This window comes from Dioscorea cayenensis, unplaced genomic scaffold (assembly GCF_009730915.1).
Source record: "Dioscorea cayenensis subsp. rotundata cultivar TDr96_F1 unplaced genomic scaffold, TDr96_F1_v2_PseudoChromosome.rev07_lg8_w22 25.fasta BLBR01001216.1, whole genome shotgun sequence".
Classification (NCBI taxonomy): domain Eukaryota; kingdom Viridiplantae; phylum Streptophyta; class Magnoliopsida; order Dioscoreales; family Dioscoreaceae; genus Dioscorea; species Dioscorea cayenensis.
The window spans coordinates 46,128-71,716 of NW_024087607.1; the positions used below are offsets into that span (position 1 = coordinate 46,128).

Here is a 25,589-nt window from a genome sequence, read left to right on the forward strand (position 1 = left end):
AATAAATGGCAAATGCGTCAATTCATCTCAAGAAATCAGAAATTAAGAAAAATAAAAATTAGCTTGCATTTTCGTTTTTAAGGCATTTGCCTCAACAAATGGGCAAATGGAGTCATTTCCTTTTCCTTTCTCTCTTTTTCTAAAAGTGCAAATTATATTTTTGATGACACTTTTCCAAATTTGCCCTCCTTCCACCAACCACTTTGACCGCCCAGAATTAAATCTATTTAAACTTTAAGGTTTTTTTTTTGTTAAATATATACCTTAAAAAAATCTTATATTTAAATATGTACCCTTGCAAAATTTCCACTTGCTAAAATAAAGGTACTAAAATGAATAAAATTGTTTCTTTCAAAGGACTAAATAATAAAACAATATCCGCCAATTTAGGGATTATGCACCACTTTAACCCTATTTGTAATTAGCTACACAAAACCTGCAACAAAATAGTACTTTGGTCCTCTTCAACTTTTTGTTCACAATTTTATATTAATTGTTTTTTTTTTAAAAACTGAAAAATGGAGCTCCACTAAAAATAGTAAAAGAACATCGAGAGATAAGATGGTGTATTAAATAACTTATCGATTGTTTAGAAATTTGTTAATCTTCCGTGTGTCACATGAGATGATAAACGATAAATAAACGATAAAAGTGTCGTACCATATGCATACCAAGAAAATTTTCAGGAACCAAATTTAATTAATAATTTTTTTTACAATAAAATTTTTTTTTAAAAAAAGAAATACAATACCTCCCACAGAAGACTCTGTACCATAAATAATACCTAAGCTGAAAAACAGTGACTAAAAATACTACTACAATACCATCACAATACCTTGCTCATCACTGCATTGTGACAGTGTCTGTATGTTACCTGTGCTTCTCCTACTTTTACAAGATTATATATGAAAAAAAAACTTTAAATTGAATAATAATTCCAATTTGGCAATAACATAACTCAAATGAACTGGCACGGATACCTAACATTCTCTTTTTCTTATCTTTAATAACAATAATGAAACTATTGATTGCTATCAAGGTTACATGCTCTCCAAGCTGTAATAAGCTATATAATAACGTCTATTTGATTTCATGGGGACAAGCAGATAAAGAGGTTTGATGGGCATAGCTTTTGGGACATAACTCAGTAAGAGGGTCCCTAATTTGGTGGCAATGTCTCACAACTTGCAAAGAAGAGTGTGTCACATTTAGGACATGCATTAATGCATATGCTAATGGTGCCCTTGTCTTTAAAAATTGGAACCAAGTTTGGCAGTTACATGTGAGTCAATTGGTGTCAAGACAATCTTGTGTGGCTCCACCATGTTATCCTACATTGGATTTGAAAGCTCCATTTGAGCCTTTCTTTTGGTGATATATATAGATGATGATTTTTATTATATGTAAAGATTTTGTTATATCTAACTCTATGTGAGGCAAAAGAAACCGTGAAGCCAAAGTTCTCTTGTTCCAGCGGCATTTCAATTTTCTTCGCTCAAGAGAAATGTGAGTTCGACTTCTCGCTCAAGTGAAGTTTTAGAGTGCGTGGCAGTTAAGCGTGCTTTTTATTGGTAAAATCAGACTCCCAAGGAGAGCTTCCCCATGCTCGCACTTTCTTGATAGGCTTGGTCAAATCCAGTGTCCTCCAAAAAACAATAAAAAAAACAGCGAAAATGATGATTGGCATAAGATTTTTATTTGTAAGATTAATGTTTGTATATGACATGAACACATACATAATGTGTCAAGTGTTCTGTAGAAACTTATAAAGTCTTAGAAGATCAAAATGAACAGAAACAAAAATAAGCAAGTTTCAAATTCTTCAACAAATGAGGCTTAAACTGAGAAGCTTGATTGGACACACTAAAGTCAATGAATTTCACATACAAGAGAGCATGAGAAGAAGATGACGACAGACCGAAGAACAAGTCCCGTGATATATTCACAACCGAATAGTGACCAATTTTTTGTAGGACATTTCGAGTTTGACGTATTATGGTACAATAGTTTTAAGTGTAATGGAAGCTCATTTGCCAGGTTCATCTCATCGTCAAAAAACACTGACCGAATTGAACTGATTCCAAGCTTCCTGAGATGGAAACATCATATAAATTTCTCAGAATATTTAATATTTACCGATATTGGCATTCTAGATTATTCTTCAATTAAGGAGGAAGAACATAAATAACCAGAATAATAATTGATAACAGTTTTCGTCAGAGAGATCTCATGAGAATTTACTTTTTATAGCTCTAAGCAAGACATATTTGCAAGTCAAAGACTGTTTAATGAATGTCATGATGTAATAAAGAACAGGCGATCGATAAGGCCGAGACAAGTAAAAGTATCCACTTAACTAACCAGGTTGTTCTTAATGGTGCATGTTTAGATTACTTCTTTAAAAGGAAAATGTTATAGTTTCTACAAATTAGACAAGTATTTCATAATGTTGGTTTTAATAAGATAAATGATTATAATCTCATTGTCAATCAAACATTTCCTGAACAAATTCTAAATGTCAATAACCTCACAGAAGTTTCAAATAATATATCAATAAATGCAACTTCGCCACACAAAGCATATTGTAATATGACATTTATGTACCATTATGTTTAATGTCTTGAAAAATACATAATTATCTGTTTTATTTTTTTATTTTTTGGTTATGGATATGCTCGAGTAAGATTACTTAAATTGGTTCCAATTGATTCTATACAATGAGTGGAGAGTTACACATACCTGTAAAATGTCAAAGACCTTCTCTGCAATATACTTCTGATGCGCAGCGGCACATTTCTGTTGTAATTTATCTGGATGCAAGAATAACAATGCTTTCTGGTAAGCTCTTTTGACCGCATTTCCTTCAATTATATCAACAAGTGGAACAGGCTTCCATCCACACTCCTGCCAAAGTACCTAGAAGCAACACACCATAATTAAGTGAAATTATGTCATACAATTTTTCATATCAAATTTACACGCCGTAGATGTTTGCAGTAGATGCCATACTGAGAGGATGAAATAGAATTACAACTAAACAGTAATTGAGGATAATTAATGAAGTTGGAGTCGACAACAGAGGTGCCAAACAGATCAAAGTATGGAACTCACAACAGGTTAACAGAAAGAAAGCTGCATTCTTTTGTATTATAACATTATGAAAGAAAATTAGACGCATAAGCTAAGGGAAACCTTGGAAACTGATGTACAATCACACAGTTTACATCAGAGCAGTACTCACATAATGTAGGGTTGATAACAGCGACCGAATGTTTCCTTCCTTTCCTTTTGACCATTCTCGTATTTTAGTATCTGCAATCTGCAACATATGGAGTTGAAAATTGTGAAAAGGCCACTTCTTTTAAAGTTCTAATATAAAAATTCAATGAATCAATATGGTTTAGGGTTACTTTGAATTGATCTTGTTGAACATCAGTTTGTGGGAGTTCATTCTGGTTCTGGGGTAATTGTTCTACCTGAGAATTAAGCAAAGCAATTCCTAGTCAAGCACATCTGCAAAAAAACTAGGGGCCTAATATAACTTATCATAAAGGGTCTGAAAATGCAATTGCTAACATAAAAAAGACATACTTTTGCCACATAGGAAAAGAAATTAGACACCATATGATGAAACTAGGAGGAAAGAACTGAATGAAATAGGGAACCTACAGCCCGAACAGTAGCATTGACACTCCATAACAACACTGTTAGTGACATAGTGTTAAAAATCAATGTTCGAATGGCATAAGTAAGTTTCTTGAGGTTATCTTTCTTGGTAACAACTGCAATTAACATATACTTAGATAACTTATTTAAAATTACATAGAACAAAAAAAAAAAGGAAAAAATTGGTCAATACCGTAATGCCATAATGCCGATCAAACCAAAATGATCCAGAATCTACATCCTTGTACATAAAAGATAATTTATTGAAAAGATCTCGATAATAGAACGAATCAGTTCAGAAGCATGCGTACCAAACATGCTTCAAGATCATGAGTTTCCACTGCAATGTTGGCTGAATCACAGAAAACTTCTTCGGCTGACTCTGATAAAAAACAATTTGTTAGTGTTGTTAACAAAAAGGAAAATGATGAGGGTGCAGTAATGTTCATAAAACAGTTTCTGATCGATACACTTCTAATTGTAGATAAGTTATTCATATATAGTGTTTGTGGTACTATATTTCCAACAGTTATTTCTTATGAAACTTATTTAGATGATAACTGCAATTGAAACTCTACTCAAAACAAAAATTAATAAATGAAATAAAAAAATCCCATAAAGAAACACAAAGGCCTCTCACTCCGACCATCTTATTTCTGCTGGTGAAGTATGAGAAAGACATTGTGTTTATCTAGAGCTATCAGCTGCCCTATCATAGCCATTAAGAATGAAGATCCAAAGTGGGTACAAACTTTTCAGAAAGATCAACAGGATCAGTCACACAAGTTCAGTTATATTAACTCTAAACACAACCATAAAACCCATCCATGTTAGGCATAAATAAATCCTTTCAGGCACTCGATCCCTACAGAATAAGTTACATAAGCTCCTACAAGCTAGGCCAATAAGAAGTCAATATATTTTTTAGGGCCCCTTGACATGAAAAACCAAAAACTTGATTTCAAAACACTCAATAATATTTACATTCTCTCTTCTCTCTCTTCTCTCTCTTCAAGTATATTTAGATTTCATCATAGACACAGAAAACTTATTTCAAAATAGACAATCAAAAGTAATCCCTTCATTTCCCATTGATGCTACACAGAAGGCTTACTTGAATGATATTTGAAGTACAAACTTGAAATAACTTACCAGGAGCTGAGATGTCATCTTTCCTTAGAGAAGAATCAGAAACAACATCAATATCAGATCCAAATTTTCGATAAGGTTCCTCTGTCTGCTGCAAAATCTGACTGATCTGAACAATCAATCACAATCAACCATCAATGTGTTAAGTATGATAGGTCACTATTAAACATGATAAATAATAATCAAACACAAAAAACTGTGCTTGTGATCCACATACGGTGGTAAAATTATCTGTTGACACTTCATCTTTCCTGCTGCTTACTTTTGTCTCATCTGTCTTAGATGCATGCTCACTTTCTTCTTTCTCTACTTTACACTTCCTAACATCTTTTCTGACAGGCTTCTGATTTTTAATCCCAGATGTCTCTTTGGATCTTGTCCCTTTGGGTCTTGTTGGAGCAGCATCCCGACTGAAAATTTTGATGAACTCTTTCACTCTCACCTTCCCTCTCTTTCCGGGCAACTCATCTTCCACAGAAATTGGAACATCTTGCATACCATCCATGCTAGGACGAGCTTCATTATAATTCACATTATTTTCTCTGTCAGATGGCAAGTTAAGATTTGCATGTTCATAAGCATCTCTTTGACCTCTAATCTCTTCAGATGGACTACTTAAGTTTGTATTTTCTATAATCAACAAGAAGGAAGCAAAAATAAAGTCAATTTAGAAGCAAAAATAAAGTCAATTTAGCTCATAAAAAAAAAGGCAATACAATTATCTCATCAAGTAAAATATACCTTGTTTGCCACCACTCTTTTCAAAAAGATCATGCAGAGTATTTACTACAGAGACCTTTGCTTCATGTCCTGTGGATGGAATTTCTTGACCAGTGTCATTAGGTGCAGTTGGGAGATAGGAATCGCCAAGCATCGTTTGCAGAGCTTCAACTTTCCCATCTGCATTTTCAAGCTAAAAGTCTAATACACATAAAAAAGTCAAGGGCTGGAAAGAACACAACAACTAAGATATGAAATTACCTGATTCTTCGACCATTCCACTGCCAATGACATTCTGTTCAGGTTCAGAGGGAAACAAATCTTCTTTAATAACCGGATCTGCAGTCCTCTCTACAATGAGATCATTTGCTAACTTCCCATATTGGTCTTCCCCATTTATTTCAGATGTCTTACTAATAGTTGCCTTAATTTCATCATCAAAGTGCACGTCAACTTCTTGTAGAACAATTTCAGGCAACACTCTGCCACTATACCCATTATTACTCCTTTCTTTCAAATTTGAGGGCATCATTAGTGTCACTCCTTTTCCTGCCCATTTGTATAGAGAGAAGTGAAAGCGGCTGCTTCTGCTTTGACCTTCTGGGTCAGTTTGATTCTTTCGAGCCTGAGTTTCCCCACTGAAGCCAGCAGAACCAGGGACTTTGGATGTTTTCTCAAAACTATAAGCAAAATGGCGAGACAAAGGGCTTTGGCGATAAGTTGGAAAAGCCTCATTCCTATGATCTTCTTGCGAAGAAACTGCTTGTGATGCAACTAAAGGCACACCTTCATCATTTTTATGAAGAGTTCGTTGGGAAGGATAACTTGGTGTTTGATTACCTACCACTTTCCCCAACTTCCTAGAAAGGCTGGAAAGTTCACACCATAGAAATCAAGCACAAGATATCAAACAATAAGCCCTATGCAACTAGAATTAATTAGAAGAACCCCAAATAAACGCAAAAGGATTCTACAGGTCCCAAGTGTTCATGTTTGCTAATCAGAGAATATTCTCAGAAAGGTTGAGACTTGGAACAAAAAAACTCTATCTTGTGTATGATTACAAGGTGCAACAAACATCTGACAGAACTCCAAATCAATACAAGAAATAAGACAGAAGAAGTATGGACTTAGTTAAGCATTTGAATTGATAAGTGCCAATGATTCATAAAAGGATTCCAATTGGTTTCTGGTGTTCATGTTTGCTAACCAGAAAATCACACATAAAGGTTGAGACTTAGATTGCTATCTGGTCTATGATCACAAGCAATAAAAAAGATTCAATCACCGCACAAAGATGACACTAAAAAACAAACCATTCAACAGATCATCAGAATCACGCACCTGAGCGGCGTGGGCAGCGAGGAGCCACCCAAAAAAGCATCAGTTCTCGGCGTCAGAGTTTGAATAGTAGGACTAACGATCCTCGAACAAGGAAGCGAACCAAAAGAATCCAACTTCCCTCTCCTCCCCCTAGGACTCGAACAATCACTACCCTGAAAAATATCATCAAAGAAATCATCCGCAACCGGTTTCCTCATCGCCGGACTCCCAAGCTCTCCAAACACCGGCTTCTCCACAAGTCCGGAACGAGCTCTCCGACCCCCACCCACCTCCTCCCCAACTCCACATCTCCGTCCCCTCCCGGGAAACAAATTCAACGAATCCGCACGCCCCCTCCTTGGCGGACCACCAAACACGTCCTGGAAATCCACCTCGGAGCTTCTCTTGTTCAAGTAGCCACCGAAAGGGTCCTGAGAGGTATGGCCGAGGAGGATTTCCTCTCTTTCTGAGAGCTTCTCCATCAGCACCGTCTCCATGGGAAAGTGAAAGCTCGGAGAGGCATTTCGTCGAACAGGTGGTGGGCGAGAAGGTGTGTGTGTGGTTGTGAATCAGAGAGCGAGGAAGGTCACCGGATAAACTCTTGCCGCGCAAGTGCCCGAAAGAGACGTTGGGTGGGGCCCAGTGATGGGATCTGATTGGGCAATGAGCATGTTCGGTGGGACCCAAAATTGGGGATCCAATTGGCCAATGAGCGTTTCCAAATACTGTCACTACTCTCAAATCTAAATTATGAATTATCATCTCTCACTATTTATTTATTTTTATTTTTTATTTTAGGATTATTTTAAGGGGTTTGACGAGTAGATATGTCAATCACCTCCTAAGGGTATTCGTGTTTTTGCCAAAAATATTTATTTTATTGAAATAAATAATAAGCACTATATACATTAGGACGTACGTATAGTTTGAGAATTAATCATCCACGCACCTTCAACCATAGAGGAAGAGTTTGGGTTGTAAGCTCGCATCTATAATTGGTGATATGTTATTATTATTGTTTCCAACGAGATTTGAACTTGAAATCTATTGATTGTCTCACCCTCATTTTTCGCAATAAGGTCAAATACCACTAGACTATGAGCCTTTTGGTTTTTTGCTAAGAAGATGGGTTCGAACTTTTACATTTCACCCTAAAAAAATATTAATTTATATTCAGTGCATGTTTCTAACACTATCATTCATCCTCATTAAAAAAAGTTTTTGGTATACCCTGCCATGATATGATTAGTTTGTAAATATTTTCAAAAACCATTAAATTGTATTAACTTTCATTAATTTTTTTATACGAAAGCAAAATCATCTATTTATGGAAAAAAACCTCCACGTGGTATAAAAAAATATATATGATTTTTCAACATGATTTTGTTTGATTTTTGAAATTTAATTTTTTTTTTATTTACTAGAATTTGGGAAGAGATTAATAAACTTAAAAAAATATTTATTTTTATGTTATATAAATTATTTTTTAAATAAAATGACGATTTTGTCTATTTCAGTTAACATCATTAATGGCTTGGTAACAGTTTTTTCTTTTTTTACAAATATGAAAAACCACATATCATAGAATTAAAAAAAAACTTTATTCTTTATTTTGTAAATCTCGAAAACCACAATGTTTCTTTATACTTTTGTTTATTATAAACTATGAAGATCTTTATAATTTATTATTTTTTTGGCTTGAGTAATAATAACTACTAATTGATAAAAGATTTCACTTTCACTTATCAGCACATAGTTCACCAAAGTTTCAGCATTCCTAGAAGAAACCTAGTTTTTTTTTTAAATTTACTTTTCAATCTTTCCACCCATTAACAGATTTTTTTTTTTTGGGTAAAAAATGGCAAACCAGAAAATAAATTATTTAGTATATAAAACTAATCAAACGAAGAAATAAATGAGATCGATTTGAGGTGAACCTGTATTATTTTGTTTATATATATCATGTTAAGAAAATAATAGAAATGATTGCCTTTAACATAAATGTTTTTATTTTTGTAATAATCCAAGAATAATTTATAAAAAAATACATTATAAATATTATTTTCATAAAATATTTTATAAAATTTTCAATTATTATTTTTTAAAAAAAATCAATATTAGCTACTCAAATAATATTATTCATTAATAGTATTTGATTAACAATACATTGGTAAATCATAATGATTATAAATTTAGTCCAATCAATGGGTTTAATCAATATTTTATCTCACCAAAAAAACCATTTAATTGCAATTTATTCCAAATTTAATTTTTGGAACCGTTGGAGGGCCATAATTGAGATTAAGCAACAGTTAATTGGGAAGAGCTGTTGAGAGTATAGGACTTATAAAAGAAGGAGCTGAGGAGCACTTTGGAAAAGAGTAGGGGTGGCAATACCTTGTCCGGACCCTCCGACCTAGTTTTATCCGACTCGAAATAAAAAGGGTATGGGCAGAAGTTGTGTTAATATTGGCCGGATTTAGACATAGTAAGGTTGTCCAAATTTCAATATAGGCCGGGTCTAGACAAAAGAATTCGGACAACCGAGCTTTTATATTTTAAATTTTTTATATACACAATGTTAAAAGCCCAGAGCCCTAAGCCCAAATCTTTTTTATTACTTGTTAGGATTAATATAATTATATAAAATACTATGATAATATTTCAAAATACTTAAAATAAAATAAAACAGTGCACCGGGTTTGATGCATCACATGCCTTGTTTGCCTGAAGGCTGCTTTATCACTCACATAACTACATGAATGTGCACTTTTTCCACTAAAAATTAGTTATTACAAATTTACGATTGTTGTTAATCTTGAATGAACTTTAAACGTATTTTTGTATTTGAATGAACTTTAAATGTATATTATAAGGGTCAAATAAAATCCGGACATTCGGACAACCCGGATTTGAAATAAACCGGGTGCGGATAAATGTAACTTGTTCGGATTTGAAACCGGGCGGGTCCGGCATCTAATTTAACTACCGATAGAAATAGTTGTCCGAACCCAGTTTTGTCTGGACCCGGATTTTTGCTACCCCTTAGAGAAGAGGGTTCAGAGGTGCAGTTCTTGTTTTGATTGTGTTGACCCCACCCCTTTATATTTGATTTGTTTCGAAATGCTCATTAAAGTTACTAATCATTTCAGAGGCATTTCGAAACAAATTAAAATTTAGTGATTAAAATGATATTTGACCAAAGTTCAGTGATTTACCAAAAAAATTTAACCGAGGGTTATGTTTAAAACCTTATTATATTTTATGTTTTCAATTATTTATTTAGAAACCCTAACCACCTCTTCGCCTCCTTCTGATTTAGATCGCCGTTTAAGAAAACCTAGCCTCATCTTCCTCTCTTTGGTTGAGTGTGGTCTCGGCGATGAAGATGAGGAACTCATTTCCATTAGTGCTTGATTGCAAGTGGTTGAGGTAAGGTTCTGATTTTTTTTTTTCTTTTCCTTCTTATGATTGTTTGTGAAGTGATACTAATTAGGGTTAGGATTTGATTTATTTGAGGATAAGATTCAAAAATTTGTTTTTAACATAGCAGAGATCCCTCTTTAATTTGAGTGAGTTAGAGACCGAATTTGGAGGAGTTAAAAATAGAGAATTTGTAGATCTTGATCTTAACTAGTTTACTGCAAAATTTCAAAATTTCTCCATGTGTATGATGAAAGTTTACAGCCTTTAAATTCAAGTGTTGCGGATAAGACTTCTATGCGGACCTTGAAGAGTTGTTGATTTTTTTTAAATGACTTTAGAGTTTGAATTAGATATAGGAAAGTTGTAGAAGTCGGCATTATCTATAGATCTGCAAAATTTCAAAATTTATGCCTCTATAATGTTTGTAGCCATATTACTAAACCTGTACTCAAATGACATTTTTGTAGAAAGCATGAATGTTAGACATTTTCATTGTTTTAGATTTGGAATTAGGACAAACTCTCAGTTAGAAAGTTGTTCAATTTTGACTTAGTTATCTACTCCTAAAGATTGATTTTATTTGAAGGTTTATGTTGTGAGTTATTCTTGTTAAAAAGGGTATGTAACGTATGTTTGAATTTTATGATTTCCAGAAATAGATTTAAGTCTGGCTTGTGTTAAGAGAGTTTTGATGTCCTTGGAATTTACTCTTAAATATAGGATATTTTGAGGAACTTGATTCAATGTGAGATTTGGAAAGTTGGGTGTTAATCAGGTAAGTAACACCACAAACACACACACACACACACACACACACACACACATGATTATCAACAATTTTGAATTTATTTAAATTCTTTTAAAGTTTAATTTGTTTATATATTAAATGTTTAATTACCGTACAGGTCCCTGTAATTGTGCCCTTATGGTCTTTTTAGCCCTTGTAATACTTTTATATACATTTAAGTCCTCATATTTGATCGAGTTGGGACTTTCTAGTCAACTACATAGATGGCGTTAACTTTGTCGTTTCTTTTGCACCGACGTGACTTTTTTTATTATAAAATTGGGGGACTAAAAAGTCCCAAATAGATCAAATATGAGGACTTAATTGTACCTAACGGGGAATGTGACTTTTTTATTACGAAATAGGGGGATTAAAAAGTCTCAACTCAATCAAATATGAGGACTTAATTGTACCTAATAGCGAATATTTAAAGCCATGCCAGCTCAAAAAAAACGGTGAAGATAACGCCATTTTACGCCTCAAACTAGAAAGTCCCAATTCGATCAAATATGAGGACTTAAATGTACCTAAAAATATTACAATAACTAAAAGGCAGAAAGTACACAATTATACCTTAATACATTTGTTAGGTTTTGATTCAATTTTTGTTATTACATACTTATTAAATGTTTGAATTACTTTTCTTAACCTGAAACATTAATTCACATATTTTGATCATATTTTGTTAATCTTTGAACTATTATGTTTGTAAATTGTTTTGAATATAATTGGATTTATGTATATAATAAAAAATTGAGATCATGAGTATGTTTGTATGTTTGCTCAACAAATTATTCTGTAAATCATGTTCAACAAATCTTCTTTTGTCTGAAATTATGATATTTGTTTAGTTTTTGGACAATAAAGTTATTTTAACATAAATACGTTTAGTCTCCAATTAATTATGCACTAATCCTATCACTTGGGTTTAAACACTGACCATGTCGACATGAAACTCTAATAAAAGACTATAGTTTTGCATCGTACCATCAGTGAAAGAATAACAGTTTCTGATAATCAGACTCGAGTTGCCGAGCTCTGAAAATCTGAATCGGGTCACCGAGCACAAATAACATATGATATTATGTTTTGACCATAGTAAATTGGGAGACGTATATTTTTTATTATCTTATAATTTGTATTTCGTTGACATTGTCTAATTTCATGAAATGTGTTTTGTAAACATTATCTATGTTTTATTAATCATTTATGATTTTGAATATTTGAAACCCTGCATGATACTGGTTATTTTAGTGGGTTATTTACTGGGTTGTCAAGCTCATAATCTGCTTGTTAATATTTTTCAGATCAGGAGTAGCTTAAAGGGAGTGAACTAGTAGTAGCAGATCTGTCCCTGGTCTAGTTGGAGATCAAATTTTTGTTTGTATCGTAAACTCTAAGATTTGGATTTTGTAATTTTTTGTATATTAAAGATTTTGGGTTTTAAAATTTATAGTTCTGTTAGATTGTATGTTCTGTCTTGAAATAGGTTATGAGGCCTTGCATGCTATCCTTTGAGTGTTTTAATAGAGCACTGTATAACATTCATATTGTCCTTTGATAGAAATCAAACTTTAAAAAAAAAAGAGAATTATTTTGATTCAACCATCTCTTAGCTTTAACCATCTTAAAAGTCTCACATTATTGGTTGATAGAGAATCAAAGTTGATTTACCAACAAGTCACGAAATGCTATGGTTCGTACATATATATGATTATTGAATTTCACTTATTCAAAATGCCATTTGTCGACACACCGGGTCTGACAAGCTAGGTTCGGGGCGTGACAGACAGGGGCGGAACCAAGGGGGGCTAACAGGGGCTGAAGTTCCCCCTCGGCGCCGAGACACTACTTTTCAGGCACTATAAGATTTGATGGTATTGATCATAATGTTTTTGTGCTTGAGTGGTTAGTAGGTGTAGTTATAAAGTATGTCACTTTTTAACCCACCCAAGTTCAAATCCTCTTTGGTGCATGTGTTTTTTTTCACATTTTATTTTTAATTTAAAAATTAGTAGGATTTCAAAATTTTAATAAAAATTTTTAAAAAATTAAAAATCTTATATAAATATTTTAGTAATTTAAAAAAATTAAAATTGATCCTAAGGTATAGCAAATATATTATAACATATATTTTTAAAAAATACAAACTTGAGATGTATTTTTTATTAGTTGATTATTGAAAATCTTATATATTTGCTATAGATAATAACAAAAATTTAAATTATACTCTATGTGTTTTTTAATGTATATTCAAAGTTTTGTTATATTAATACATTTGTCTTCATTTAAAATAATTATTTTGTTAAATTATTATTTTTATTTTTTTATGTTTTGCTTTTAGGTTTTAGCCCCCCTACCATCGAGTCCTGGTTCCGTCACTGGTGACAGATTGAACGTTGTGTGATTGCACAATTTTTGTTTTGGGCTTATCTCGGGGGATTCTCATCACAAATGTGTGTAGCCATATTACATTGACTACTGGATATGAATTAGCACATGATTTCGATTGTGAAATCATGGCAACATAAGAAAATTATAACCAAAAACTTTTCTCCAATTAGCGAGTAGTATATTATTTGCTTACATATATAGGAAACTCTTGATGCTTTTCAACACATGCCCTCTTTATTCAGTTAAATGGCATCACTTTTGATGCTTTTCAACACATGAAAAGAAAGAAGCTCTTCTGGTAGTATTGGGGAATATTTTATGGACACGATTTGATATATATGCTTTAGACACAGTCTAATAATTATAATTTTCCCCTATGACATTTGTTAGCCTGCTTAATGATTTCATGCATATGGATCCTACTCAATGGTTGTAAACTTACTAAATGTATTTTTTGAAATGTCTTGAATGTAGAGCATTATTAATCAATAGGTTAAAGTAATAATTTATTTTTCAGATACAAGTCCTGATTGCTTAGATAATGCCTTGATCAAACTTGGTAGAATTCTCTCTCTCTCTCTCTCTCTCTCTCCTCAACGATGTTGTAGCGTCAATTGGACCACACCCAGAGCTTGTCGATCCAACAATTCCCAGTCTTTTTGACTCATCTGCTCTAGCTTCTGCCCTAACAAGCTTCATGTAACTTCTTCTATAGGTAATTTTTGATCTTCATCTTCCAAAGTCACTACCATCGAACTTGTCAATCTTTACTTTCCCTACTTTAGCTATTGCTCCCACTCGCATCTCTCTCTGATACCAATTATTAAGGATTGAACAATGAGAAGTGGATCTAAATAATAAGGGATTTTTTTCTATGTAGCCGCACTATCTCAATTTGGATTTACAAATTAAAGGGATATTTATAGATAAAAGAGTTTAGTCAAAATTTCCATATGAGGCCCCCCGCCGAGGGGTTGGGACTCTTAGAGACATGATCGTATCAAGGCATCACGATACAAGGACGTAAAAAAAGGGAATCTTCTAACCTAGGATTAAGCTAAAAACCCTTTTTCTTTGTGAGTATCAAGGATATCCCTATTCGTGGTCCGAAATCCACATCTATAAATTGAAAGGTCCGAATGATCAACTCGTTCATTTGAATAAATTAAAACCCTTCTTATTGGATCATGATACTTCTTCCCGAAGAGCTAACTTCTTGATCAATAGAGAAACAATATTACCATTTTTGTTCAAAAAGACATAAAAGTGGATGATTGACTTATTCCATACTAGTAGAAATGAGATCACAGGAAATCCTTTGATAACAAGGGTTTCTATTTCTCAGACATAGCTCTCTTTTTTTTGGTGTGCAATGTCAAACCAAAATACCACATAAGTAGATATTGACATCGGATAAAAACATGTTATTCTATTTGCTTGTTGCTATTCTATTTTTTGTAAGCTAAGCTGCCATTTTTTTATTAAGAAAATTTTGAAAACTTTTTTATCATAATCAAATATTCCCAATAGTTGCTACTATCATCAATATTTGACATTTTGTATCAGGGTTTCCTAATAATTGGGGTAACTCTGTTGTTTGAGGTGAACTAGAGTTTCTTCGTAACAAAGAGTTTTTTTTTTTTTTGCATCAAAGTAGATCACGAGTCATAATGGGTCCAAGATCAAGTTGAGGCTGCCCTTAATTGAGCCATTTCTGAAATTCTAAGGGAAACAATAATCGCCTTGTTTTAAGCAACGTCATGAGGAGTTTAAAATCAAGTAGATCTTTTATAGATTTGGAGGTGAATTGTGTTGGGGAGCCCAGGTTCTCAATCACACAGCGGACAATTCCTGGCAGTCAACTCAGTTGTTTGAGCAGATAACTCTTCGTAACAAAGAGTTTCTCTTTGCCATCAAAGTAGATCACGAGTCATAATGGGTCCAAGATCAAGTTGAGGCTACCCTTAACATAGCCATTTCTGAAATTCCAAGGGAAACAATAATCGCCTTGTTTTAAGCAACGTCATGAGCAGTTTAAAATCAAGCAGGTCTTTTATAGATTTGGAGGTGAATTGTGTTGGGGAGCCCAGGTTCTCAATCACACAGCGGACAAATTCATGGCAGTCAACTCTGTTGTTTGAGCGGATAATTTCATTCAAACACCAATCTGCATTTTCAGGATGAAGAATCCTTGTGGGAAAACTCTTCACTAGAAAGAGAATCACAAGAACCTAGAGTTTTCAAGTGGTATGAAAAGTAGCTACAGTATTCTTCCTCTTCTCCCTTAAGCTACAAACAAACAAGCTTCTACAATACTTCTACTACAGTATTCACCCATCATGCGGGCCAATATGCCGCCTCAAGATTTTTTCCGAAACTTTGATCTCTTGTATCTACTATCTCTTCGTTCAGCTTCTCTCGGGAAAACTCATTTTTGAGTTATACACATGTTCCAAAGCTTCAAACAAGGGTTGGACACCTTGATACAAGAGTCAGTGATACAAAGTCTCACCTTGATGGAAAGTGCATAAAATGTGAAGGGTTTTTTGGACTGGATTGTTGAGCATGATCGATGGGAAGTGAATTAGATGTGAAGTGGTTTTTTTGGACTGGATTCTTCACTATGTATACAAGGCATATGCGAAGGCATATGCGAAGGTTCCAGCTATTAAATGATATTTTAGCCTTCTAAGTTGAAGGAAGAGCCTCATCTTGATGGGAGAGGGGGCACACAGTTGAGTGAAGACCTACTTCTAAAATTTTAGAAGTAGGTCTTCACTCATGGCAGACCTACTTCTAAAATTTATAGAAAACTTTTGAAGGAAAGGAGTGGTAGACTGGTAGTCGTGGGAAAACTAACAAAGGTTGAAGTTGAGATGTACGGTATGTGTACGCAACTGTAGCTTTATTAACTTCAAAGAAGGCTACTCTCCTAGAGATGTGGATTTTGCACGGATTTTGGTGAAGCCAACGAGAGGTAATCAAACAAAAAACAAATAATGAGGACAAATTTTATAAAAAAAAAATTTTGGTACAGTTAGGATACCTTTATTACAATATGTAAAACTTTGTCATGTTCTTACGAACTTGTTTATCATTTTTTAATTTTAAATATGTTGAGAGCAACTTTTCTTAAGAAACTTTTTGTTTTTGTTTTTGTTTTTGTCATCTTTGAAATTAGACTGATTCATAAAGAAACAACATAAATTTTGCAACAAATAAAACATATACCTCAAATGATCCAGCTTTTACCAATGGAACTTCTCTGGCTGAAGCACCTGATTGAACTCCTATATAAAGACATAGTTCACAAAATAATACGAAAATGATCCACTAATAAAACTACAATAATTAAGAAAATGTCCCTTTTAAACTCAGCAGGAGGAAAAATTGTGCAAGCAATTGGTGAAAAGTCTGAACTTAAAACAACTTATCTTAATCTTAATACAATAAATGAGCTAGGAGAGAGACAAATCACAAATCTGAAAACCAAACACACAAGCAGTGTATCAATTCTAATCATATCCTGCCTCAATGGGATAAATCAGATAAATTTCATACAGCAAACATCAATATTTCATCAATAAATTAGACAAAGAAGTTTTTAAGAAAAATTGCTCTTCATTTGATGTTGCAGAAGTAAAAATTGATCATCAAATAGGTCTCTAACATAATAATGCTCTAAGCATAGAGGGAAAATTATAGTAATCAGCAGTGTCTAGAGCATATATGTGCCATATATATTGAGTAAGCATTCAAGATTTATCGAAAAAAAATACATTGAGTAAGCTATGGGATCATCAAGATAACAACCATTGCAGGAGGAAAAATTACAGTTATCAGCAGTGTCTAGAGCATATATAAGTGTCATATATATTATGCATCTGTTAAATACTTATCAAGCCATATGAAAAACAGAAGTGATGCAGATTAACTGAAAGAGGTTAGCAATTTCAATTTCATGACAAGAGAAGCAGCTCTTGTTTGTTCATTCAAAAGGATGAGCACATGGAATATAATAATGAAAAATAATTAAATGTTTTGTTAAAATAGAAAACAAAAGGGATTTCTAACACAAGCCATATGTATACCCAGCTGGGAAGCTAGCTCTGCAATGAGTAATTAAATATATAGACAGGGTTATGAAGAGGTTTGTTTCCTATGAATGCAAGAAGATAACAACAATAATATGTCAAGAGAAATGGGAATGAGGAACAAAAGCATAATATGAGAATACCTTCTTGAGGGAATGAAGTTTCCAAGTGAAATCCCTACAAATGTAACATAGTCTATATTTATAGTAGGAGAAGTAAAATCATTTGGTTGCACTTGTCCCTTTGTACCAATCCTGATTGCACTATGTTCAGATCCAAAGGTGCATCATCATAGTCAATTTTTCACTTTCTTCTGCTCAACATGACAGGAATTTAGGTATTGCGAACATTCAAGCACAGCTAAGAAGTGAAAAGAGCAGACTAAGTGTTTACAATTATTTGATTCTAAAATACATTCGCTTGAGTTAAGAGTATGCCAAAAAGATGTTATCATAAGAAAAAAAAAAGGTTAGTCTACACATGCTGGGGAATATAACTGATGATAAGTTACCCTAAAACTCTAAACAAGCCTTTAAGGTAAATGACAAAAGTTAATTTTAATATTTAGATTATTGCTATCATAAGATGTGATGTATTTCATGTTATAAACTGTATAGATCAATAAAGGCTTCAAAAAGACTAATGCAGTCAGTAATTCAGAATTGGCTTGTCTCCATTAAGGGTGAATACTCTAACAATTCCAAGTTATATTCAAAGTCATTGATCCTAATCCCTGGGTTAAGTTTCTAATGTTTACAGAAGAACACATCAGAAAAGCAGGCAGCTAAAAACCTCAAATAGTGTACACAATGAGTTGATTTATAACAGAGATAGTAATCTATTGGAAGTGGAACATTCAGTATGAAAATACCAGCAAAGTAGTTGAATAAAAAGCAAAAATAAAGCTTCTTTACATTGTTTGATGAGCGAGCATGAATATTTCATGAGGCAAAAAGAAGAATGAGTTCAAATTTTGCAGTCATATCTTCTCATTGCTTCTAATTTCTTCTTGAAATATTAATCTAAGACATCACTGAACTTTCTCTCAATGGTACTCATTAAATCAGGTGCTTCTGAAAACAAAAAGTTCTTGAGGAATCACATAGCTTTCCGTAGTAAACATCAATAAAAATGAATTATAAACTACCAAAGCATAACAATAACCTCCAAAATTAAAATGGCAGTTCTGCAAGCAATTAAGTACAACAATAAAATAACAAAAACAAAATGAATATTGAGCATCAAATTCTTTGATGCTAAACAGGTAAATCTTAGGATACCAAATAATGGAATTCCTCAAACTAAAGGATCAAAATTCTATAATTCATCAAAATCTCACTTGATATTGAACATTCAATTAGCTAAAAACCCATCATTTAAATATGAAATTTACCTTCTTTTTCTAGCCAGGTTCAGGCCAAAAACCTCTCGTTCCTCTTTTGATCTCTCTTCTACCGAGAGATCCTCATCAGCTCCTCCTCCAATCCCTCTTCTCCAAAGAGCTCCCTCAGCTTCTCCAAACCCTCTTCTCTAAAGAGCTCTTATAATTTCTATAATCCCAACGGCTCTCCCCAACGGCTACTTAATCTCAATTAACGGCTATTTAATCTCAATTATAGTTCTCCAACGGCTCCATAAATTAAAATTTGAATAAATTGCAATTAAATGATTCTGGCGATATATATATAACCCGTTGATGGAATTTTGATTATAATCCTTATGATTTAAATGCATTGTTAATTAAAGGTTAATGAATACCGTTATTTTAATAACTAATGATTGAGAATTCTATAAAAACTTATGTTAAAATAAAATTTATAATTCATTTTTCTATAAATTATTACAGGACTATTACAAAAATAAAATAGTTATATTAGAGACCATCACTTCCATTATTTGTTATATTACAAAAATAAAATAGATAAACATATTCATTTTTCTTAATAGTGTGTGTATATAAATAAAATAAGTTCACGTCAAATCCTTCTCAATTATTTGTTGCTTTAGTTAATTGATATACTATATAATGTATTTTTTTTTTTTTCAAATAAGCGAAACGCCTCTTAATTAAAAGATTGCCAAAAAAATAAATTGGTATAAAAGTACACTAAACGGTTTACTGACCTCTTAAAAAAAATTTCTCACCCTGAATAATCTTAGATGGGGTGAAATTGCTCCCACATAAGACTCACACCTAAGTCATGAACAGTACTGATGAATACTATTGGACCCGAGTGTATAGTATGACCGAGAGAAGAATTTGAACCACAGCTCTCTCTTTTAACACTTTCGTGTTATATATATTTTTGGGTCATTCAATCGTTAACCTATATAATGTATTTCAATAGGGTGGATAAAAAAAAAAATTAAATCTATTTTGATAAATACAATTTCTTTTTTTTTCCCTGCCATAAATTTTAAAAAATTGAATAAAATGACTAACTAGATATATATACACACTAAATCACACACACACACACACACACACACACATATATATAAAAAGATTTCGATCTTCAAAAAGTCTCAAGAACAAACAAAACAAATGTAAACTTTTCTCCACATTAATCAAAATCACTTGCAAATCCAAAATGTCACCATAAACTAACAATTAAAAAAAGAAAAAAGGAAAAATCAGAGAACACTTCACCTTGGTGTGCCATCAGTGAAAGGATCAAGTGCATTCTTCTTCCCATTAACATAGAAATCAACCACTGCTTTCATTCTAGCAAGCTTATCAGGATGATAATTAACATGAACAATCATTGGCTTCAACTACCTAAGTTTTACATCTTTTCTCACAAACTTAAAAAGAACATAATTGTTCATAAACTTATAAAAATCCATGGTCCTTTTTTGAAGCATGAACTCCAACATATCCAACAAGTGAAGGATAGAACAAAAACTCATTGATTATTTGTTGATCCCATGCTTTCGGATAATCGAACATAATTTTCGATACGTGATCCAATAGTTCTATCGAAGAAAATGTCGGTCTTATGTAGAAAAACCGGGAGTTATACACCCAAATTCTCACTGTATGTACACTTCTAAACCATCCCATGGAAGGATCATCAAACACATTTTATAAAACCATAGCTTGTCTTGTTACTAAACCCATCACTCATCGATTCGATGTCCGAATCACAGTAAAGATGATCAAATGGATTTTGTAAGTAGACAATATCGACATCGACATCGGAGAGCAGAACACTATAACAAGTTGTAAGAACTCTCTCAAAACAGTTAATTTTAATCCAGAAACGGCGATGGTATCCCTCATCTTTCGAATAGTATCTATGCTTGAATTCGGGTTTCTTCGATAAACCGGAACATGTTTAGACTTGTAAAAGTTTTCGATATCATCATCCAAAGCTATAACCAAGTAATTTAGTATGCCAACTCTTTTTATACTTTCAATCCAAATCTGTAACAAGTCTTTGACATGAGAATTAGCAAGTGATACTATAAGCTCATTGTTAATAGAATAGACACATTTTTCAGAATGTTTGCTAATTTTGGATTGATTGATTCATCAGAAATTACTGATGGATTTGTTATTGATCCTTTTACTGATCCAAAAGGTCCGGCTTTTCGCTGATTAACTGAATTTAGATGTTTAACATGTTTCTCTAGTCTTGCATTCTTGTCGGACATTGATGCTAACTCTGATTTCAACTTTTTAATTGTATAAGAGGTTATTTAATAATAATAATAATAATAATAATAATAATAATAATAATAATAATAATAATGTATCAGAGGAATCACATGAAACTGAGCAAGCTTGAACATTATAACAGTAAAATCAGAAATAAATCAAATAATTATTATCATTTGATAGAATGGAAGTATATATAAAATCTTGATGTTCTTCTTGAATTCATTCATATTTAGAGATAATAAAGTTTCAAACTTTTCTTCAAAATAAAAAAAAAAAATGCAAATATAGTAACTATCTAGTGTTGTAATAAAATTAACATTTTAGATATTGGAAAATTGCATACATACCCTTGAAAAACATGAAATTGTTTGTATGCTTTAAAATAACTAAAATTATGTATTTACTCCTTGGAATAGGGAAAAAATACCTCATGGAGAGAAGAGGAGGAATACAAGAGAAAGGGACCATCCAAATAGAGGTATGTCAAAAAGTATAGGAGTAGAACACCCGGTGACGGTGACGGTGATCCGAGAGCTCTTGAACAACGATGATATTGGTGCAGCTTTTCTAATAATTTCTAACTATTTAGTAATTTATATGAATATATATTAATTTAAAAGCTAAAGATTAAAAAAAAAACATATGCAATAAAACCATAAAAATTATTTATTAAAAGTGTTATAAGAAGGACAAGAAAACATGCTAGTAAGTTACTTATTGGGAGTTTTTAAAAAAAATTAAATTAAGTTTTGGTACAGATTTGCAAACTGCCTCCATATTAAGATTTTATAGTTGTTTGATTTATGAACTTTAACTAAATAATTAAATGTGGTTCTTCTTTACCAGTTTTGAGTTGAAGGGATAAGGGTGTGGGTTAAAAAAAAAAAATTCTTAAAAATTTTGGGTTAGAGGGAAAAGTCTTACATGAGTTGACCAAAATTTGATTTAATTAATATTAGTAAAAAATAAATATTTTAAATTAAAATTTATTTTTCTAAATAATAATAAATATTTATTAAATTTAATAAATTTTTAGTAACTGTATATATTTAAAAATTAAAATTTTAAAAATAAGAATAATTCTTACATGAGTTGTTTGGTTGGAAGAAGACATATACACACATATAAAATACACACCAAAATATATATAATGGAGATAATTCATTTGCAACGAAACATAAACTAACGTGCTAGTGGGTATTTAATATGAGGATAAAACCATAATTTTCACTAAATTAGTTTAATAACTAAAACAGGCATTAACCCCACCTTAATACCAATTTAATACACAGATCACACAAAGGCTAAAGGTTTCAATTGATATTCACAATAGTACCACCACTAAATTTCATAACAATATAAAACATTCTGAGACAAAAATGAGCTTGAAGCAAAACAAACTTTTACTCAATATTAAATCACATTGCCATGGACAGACAAACAGAAATAGATCAAATTCAGACATCAACAGTAAGAGCATGTTCAATAGAATACATGAAAAAAAATTTCGGAAAAAATACACTTATCGTTCTTCTCTGTGAGTTCCAAATCTACCATTCTGATCCATCTGGGAAAGATTCAAGAGCATTTTGCTTTCCATTGACATAATATTCAACCACAGCTTTCATTCTCGGGAGCTTATCCGGATGGTAGTTTACATGAACGATCACCGGTTTCAACTTACTGAGACTCGAATCTTTTCGAACAGTCTTGAAGAGAACCTTGCTGTTCATAAAGAGGTAAATATCCATTGTCCTCCTCGAAGCATGAAGCCCGATGTATCCAGGATGAGACGGAAAAGCCAACTCCTCATTGAAAACTGCTTGATCCCATGCAACTGGGTCCCGAGCTAGTCTTGCTGCAACACGATCCAAAAGCTCGATCGATGGAGTTGTTGGTCTTATGAAGAAAAATCCAGAGTTGTAAACCCAAATCCTCATTGTGTGAGCATATCTTGCCCAACCCATGGAAGGCTCATCAGAGACATCGTTAAATCCATAAGCTGTCATGTTATTATGGCCATCACTCATTGACTCCACATCTGAATCACGGTAAAGATAACCAAATGGGTTTTGCAAATAAATTATATCAACGTCCGAGAGAAGAACGCTATAACCCAGCTGCAAAAACTCTCTCAAAATACGGAACTTCAATGCAGAGACAGCATGGTTCCCTCCAAACCTTCCAATGGAGTCAATGCCTTCATCTGGATTTCGTCGGTAAACAGGGACCTCTTTTGACATGCAAAATTTTTCTATATCCTCGTCCAGAGCAATAACAAGATAATTCGGTATACCCACTCTTTTGATGTTATCAAACCAGACCTCAAGCATCTCTTTCACATTAGAATTAGCTAGAGCTACTATGAGTTCATTTTGGACAGCTACTTTCTCTAAAATCTTCGCCAACCTTGGGTTAATGGATTCATCGGGAAGTATAGAGGGATTTGTTCTTAAACCTTTTTCTTTTCCGAAAGGAAATGCTTTGCGTTGTACCCCTAAAGATAGAAACTGTTCTTGAGCCTGATCTTTCTCTTTTTCAGCCAATTGAAGCTTCTTGTTTAGATCCCTAATCTCCTTCTTCAGTTCTGCAAGCTTCTCTGACAATGATACCAACTCCGACTTCAACATGTTGACCTTTTCGGCAGAGTTGCATGAAACTGAACTAGCCTAAAGCTCAGAACAATAAAATCAGAAATTAATGAAAGAAAAGGTCAATTCATAATTTCACATAAATAAAGAAAAAGAAAGTCATCATCTCATCATCTTTAGAATTAGGAATACCACTAAAAGCATCCAAACAGATGTTTATCATCTATAAATTCACATGCATTGAGTGGTCTGAAGGTTATGTTTCCAAAAGTAGAGATAATAAATTATGAATTTTCAAGCTCTTCTCTTCAAATTACTAACAAGTAACAAGTACTTCCCTTCAATACTAACAAAAGCTCTAACATAATATTGGCAAGCATAAAAAAATCTCATCTTTCAATGTTGAATTTAAACATAAATGCTCTGTCAGATTATTGGCAAGCATTGAATATCAGAGATAATTGATTACCACCACTTTAACTTCTCCTCATATAATAGCACAAGAACTGATATATTATTGAGAAGCATAAAAAACTCATCTTGACATTGGCAAGCATAAGAATTCCAAATCATTCAATGTCAAATTCAAACAGAAGTGCTCTGCTATATTGTTGGCAAGCATCAAATTAGGCATAATAGATTAAACATGTTCAAGCTACTCTTCTCCTCTCCAAATACTAACAACTGTCCTATAAAATATCAACAAACAAACAAACAAATCACATCTTAAATACTGAATTCAAACATTCCTTAACAAATTGCTTAATCTTCTTCAACAACACTGAAAGCATTTAAAAAAAAAAAAATATCATCTTTCAATACTGATTGCAAACAAATTGTTAAATCTTCTCCAATATGAAAATCATTCATGAACAATGAGCTCTAATTTCCAATAAAATAAAATAAAAAGGTTTATCTAAATTCCCACTCAATCAAGCATCAAGATCGCCCAAAATGAGTTCAATATCACATCAATCAAATCCAGCAAAATCAGGGAATCTAACTGAAAAACGAACATAAACCCTAAGAATTGAACAAAAGAAAGATCACCTGACTGGATTTGATTCTCGAGGTGGCTTCATGGAAGAGGCCATCAGGGTAAAGGAAAGCGCAGATACAACCGAGGAGGGAGCCGACAGCGACGGCTATGGCGATCCGGGAGGCCCGGGAGAGCGGCGGCGAGGTACTCTTCATCAGAGGGCCGTCTTTCCTGCCGGAGATCATCCCGGCGACCTCCAGCTCGCTCGATCGATCTCTCGATCTTTTCCTCCGCTAATGATACATGGTGGAACTGGAAGTCAATTTCCGGGAAAAATAAAGGAAGTAATGGAAGTCAAGTTCAGAGACTTTGGATGCCTGATTATTTAAAAGAAAGTAACTCCGCAAGTGGGATAATTAAAAATAATTAATTTTTATGAAATTTTGTTATATTATATATATCCGCAAAACATCCTCTATAGACGTCTATAGATGAACTGTTCTTATATATATATATATATATATATGAGAAAAAATAGTGTGTGGAAACAGTGTCATGTTGTAGAGAGAAACAAAAAATAACATGTAGATTGTGCTGTGCTTTTTTTTAGTTTAGGTTCATATAGGTCTAGTAGAAATAAAGTTTGGTGATTCAGATGCATTCTGTTATTGTTACAACTACGATATGACAGTTCAGATCAAAATACTGTGCATCTTATTTTTTTCATTGTGCACTATTTATAAACACAATGATATTATTCACGAAAGTTTGCAAACTGTTAGATTTCAATCATATA

General features: G+C 32.9%; 2 protein-coding genes and 1 pseudogene across 4 annotated transcripts; all 3 read right to left on the reverse strand.

The window, feature by feature from the left end:
* Positions 1 to 1,787: 1,787 nt before the first annotated feature.
* On the reverse strand, positions 1,788 to 7,449 carry LOC120255841 (J domain-containing protein required for chloroplast accumulation response 1). 3 transcript variants are annotated; one of them, XM_039263616.1, is made up of 11 exons: positions 6,880 to 7,449; positions 5,797 to 6,404; positions 5,557 to 5,715; positions 5,033 to 5,331; positions 4,819 to 4,924; positions 3,978 to 4,048; positions 3,860 to 3,907; positions 3,411 to 3,476; positions 3,242 to 3,319; positions 2,740 to 2,916; positions 1,788 to 2,089 (listed from the first exon to the last, which is right to left on the reverse strand). In XM_039263616.1, the coding sequence occupies exons 1-11, from the start codon at positions 7,353 to 7,355 to the stop codon at positions 2,051 to 2,053; spliced, it is 2,127 nt and encodes a 708-aa protein (XP_039119550.1). In that variant the 5' UTR covers positions 7,356 to 7,449; the 3' UTR covers positions 1,788 to 2,050. The 3 variants fall into 3 exon arrangements, with proteins under 3 accessions (XP_039119550.1, XP_039119548.1, XP_039119549.1); XM_039263614.1 differs by having other exon boundaries at positions 5,033 to 5,445; positions 6,880 to 7,448; XM_039263615.1 differs by lacking the exon at positions 3,860 to 3,907 and having other exon boundaries at positions 5,033 to 5,445; positions 6,880 to 7,447.
* A 12,756-nt stretch (positions 7,450 to 20,205) lies between these two features.
* LOC120255837 lies at positions 20,206 to 21,691 on the reverse strand (annotated as a pseudogene).
* Positions 21,692 to 22,603: 912 nt separating this feature from the next.
* Positions 22,604 to 25,157, reverse strand: LOC120255850 (arabinosyltransferase RRA2-like). The gene is made up of 2 exons (XM_039263632.1): positions 24,865 to 25,157; positions 22,604 to 23,892 (listed from the first exon to the last, which is right to left on the reverse strand). The coding sequence occupies exons 1-2, from the start codon at positions 25,036 to 25,038 to the stop codon at positions 22,774 to 22,776; spliced, it is 1,293 nt and encodes a 430-aa protein (XP_039119566.1). The 5' UTR covers positions 25,039 to 25,157; the 3' UTR covers positions 22,604 to 22,773.
* Between the last annotated feature and the right edge of the window lie 432 nt (positions 25,158 to 25,589).

Bases quoted from the DNA above. Each gene is read 5' to 3' on its own strand.
- LOC120255841 (XM_039263614.1), bottom strand. From the start codon at position 7,355: ATGGAGACGGTGCTGATGGAGAAGCTCTCAGAAAGAGAGGAAATCCTC. The intron at 4,925-5,032 runs GTATGTGGATCA...TTGATTGTTCAG, and splicing joins CAACAGATAATTTTACCACC to ATCAGTCAGATTTTGCAGCA. The intron at 3,908-3,977 runs GTACGCATGCTT...TTTATGTACAAG, and splicing joins ATGATCTTGAAGCATGTTTG to GATGTAGATTCTGGATCATT.
- LOC120255850 (XM_039263632.1), bottom strand. From the start codon at position 25,038: ATGATCTCCGGCAGGAAAGACGGCCCTCTGATGAAGAGTACCTCGCCG. The intron at 23,893-24,864 runs GTGATCTTTCTT...TCTGAGCTTTAG, and splicing joins CGAGAATCAAATCCAGTCAG to GCTAGTTCAGTTTCATGCAA.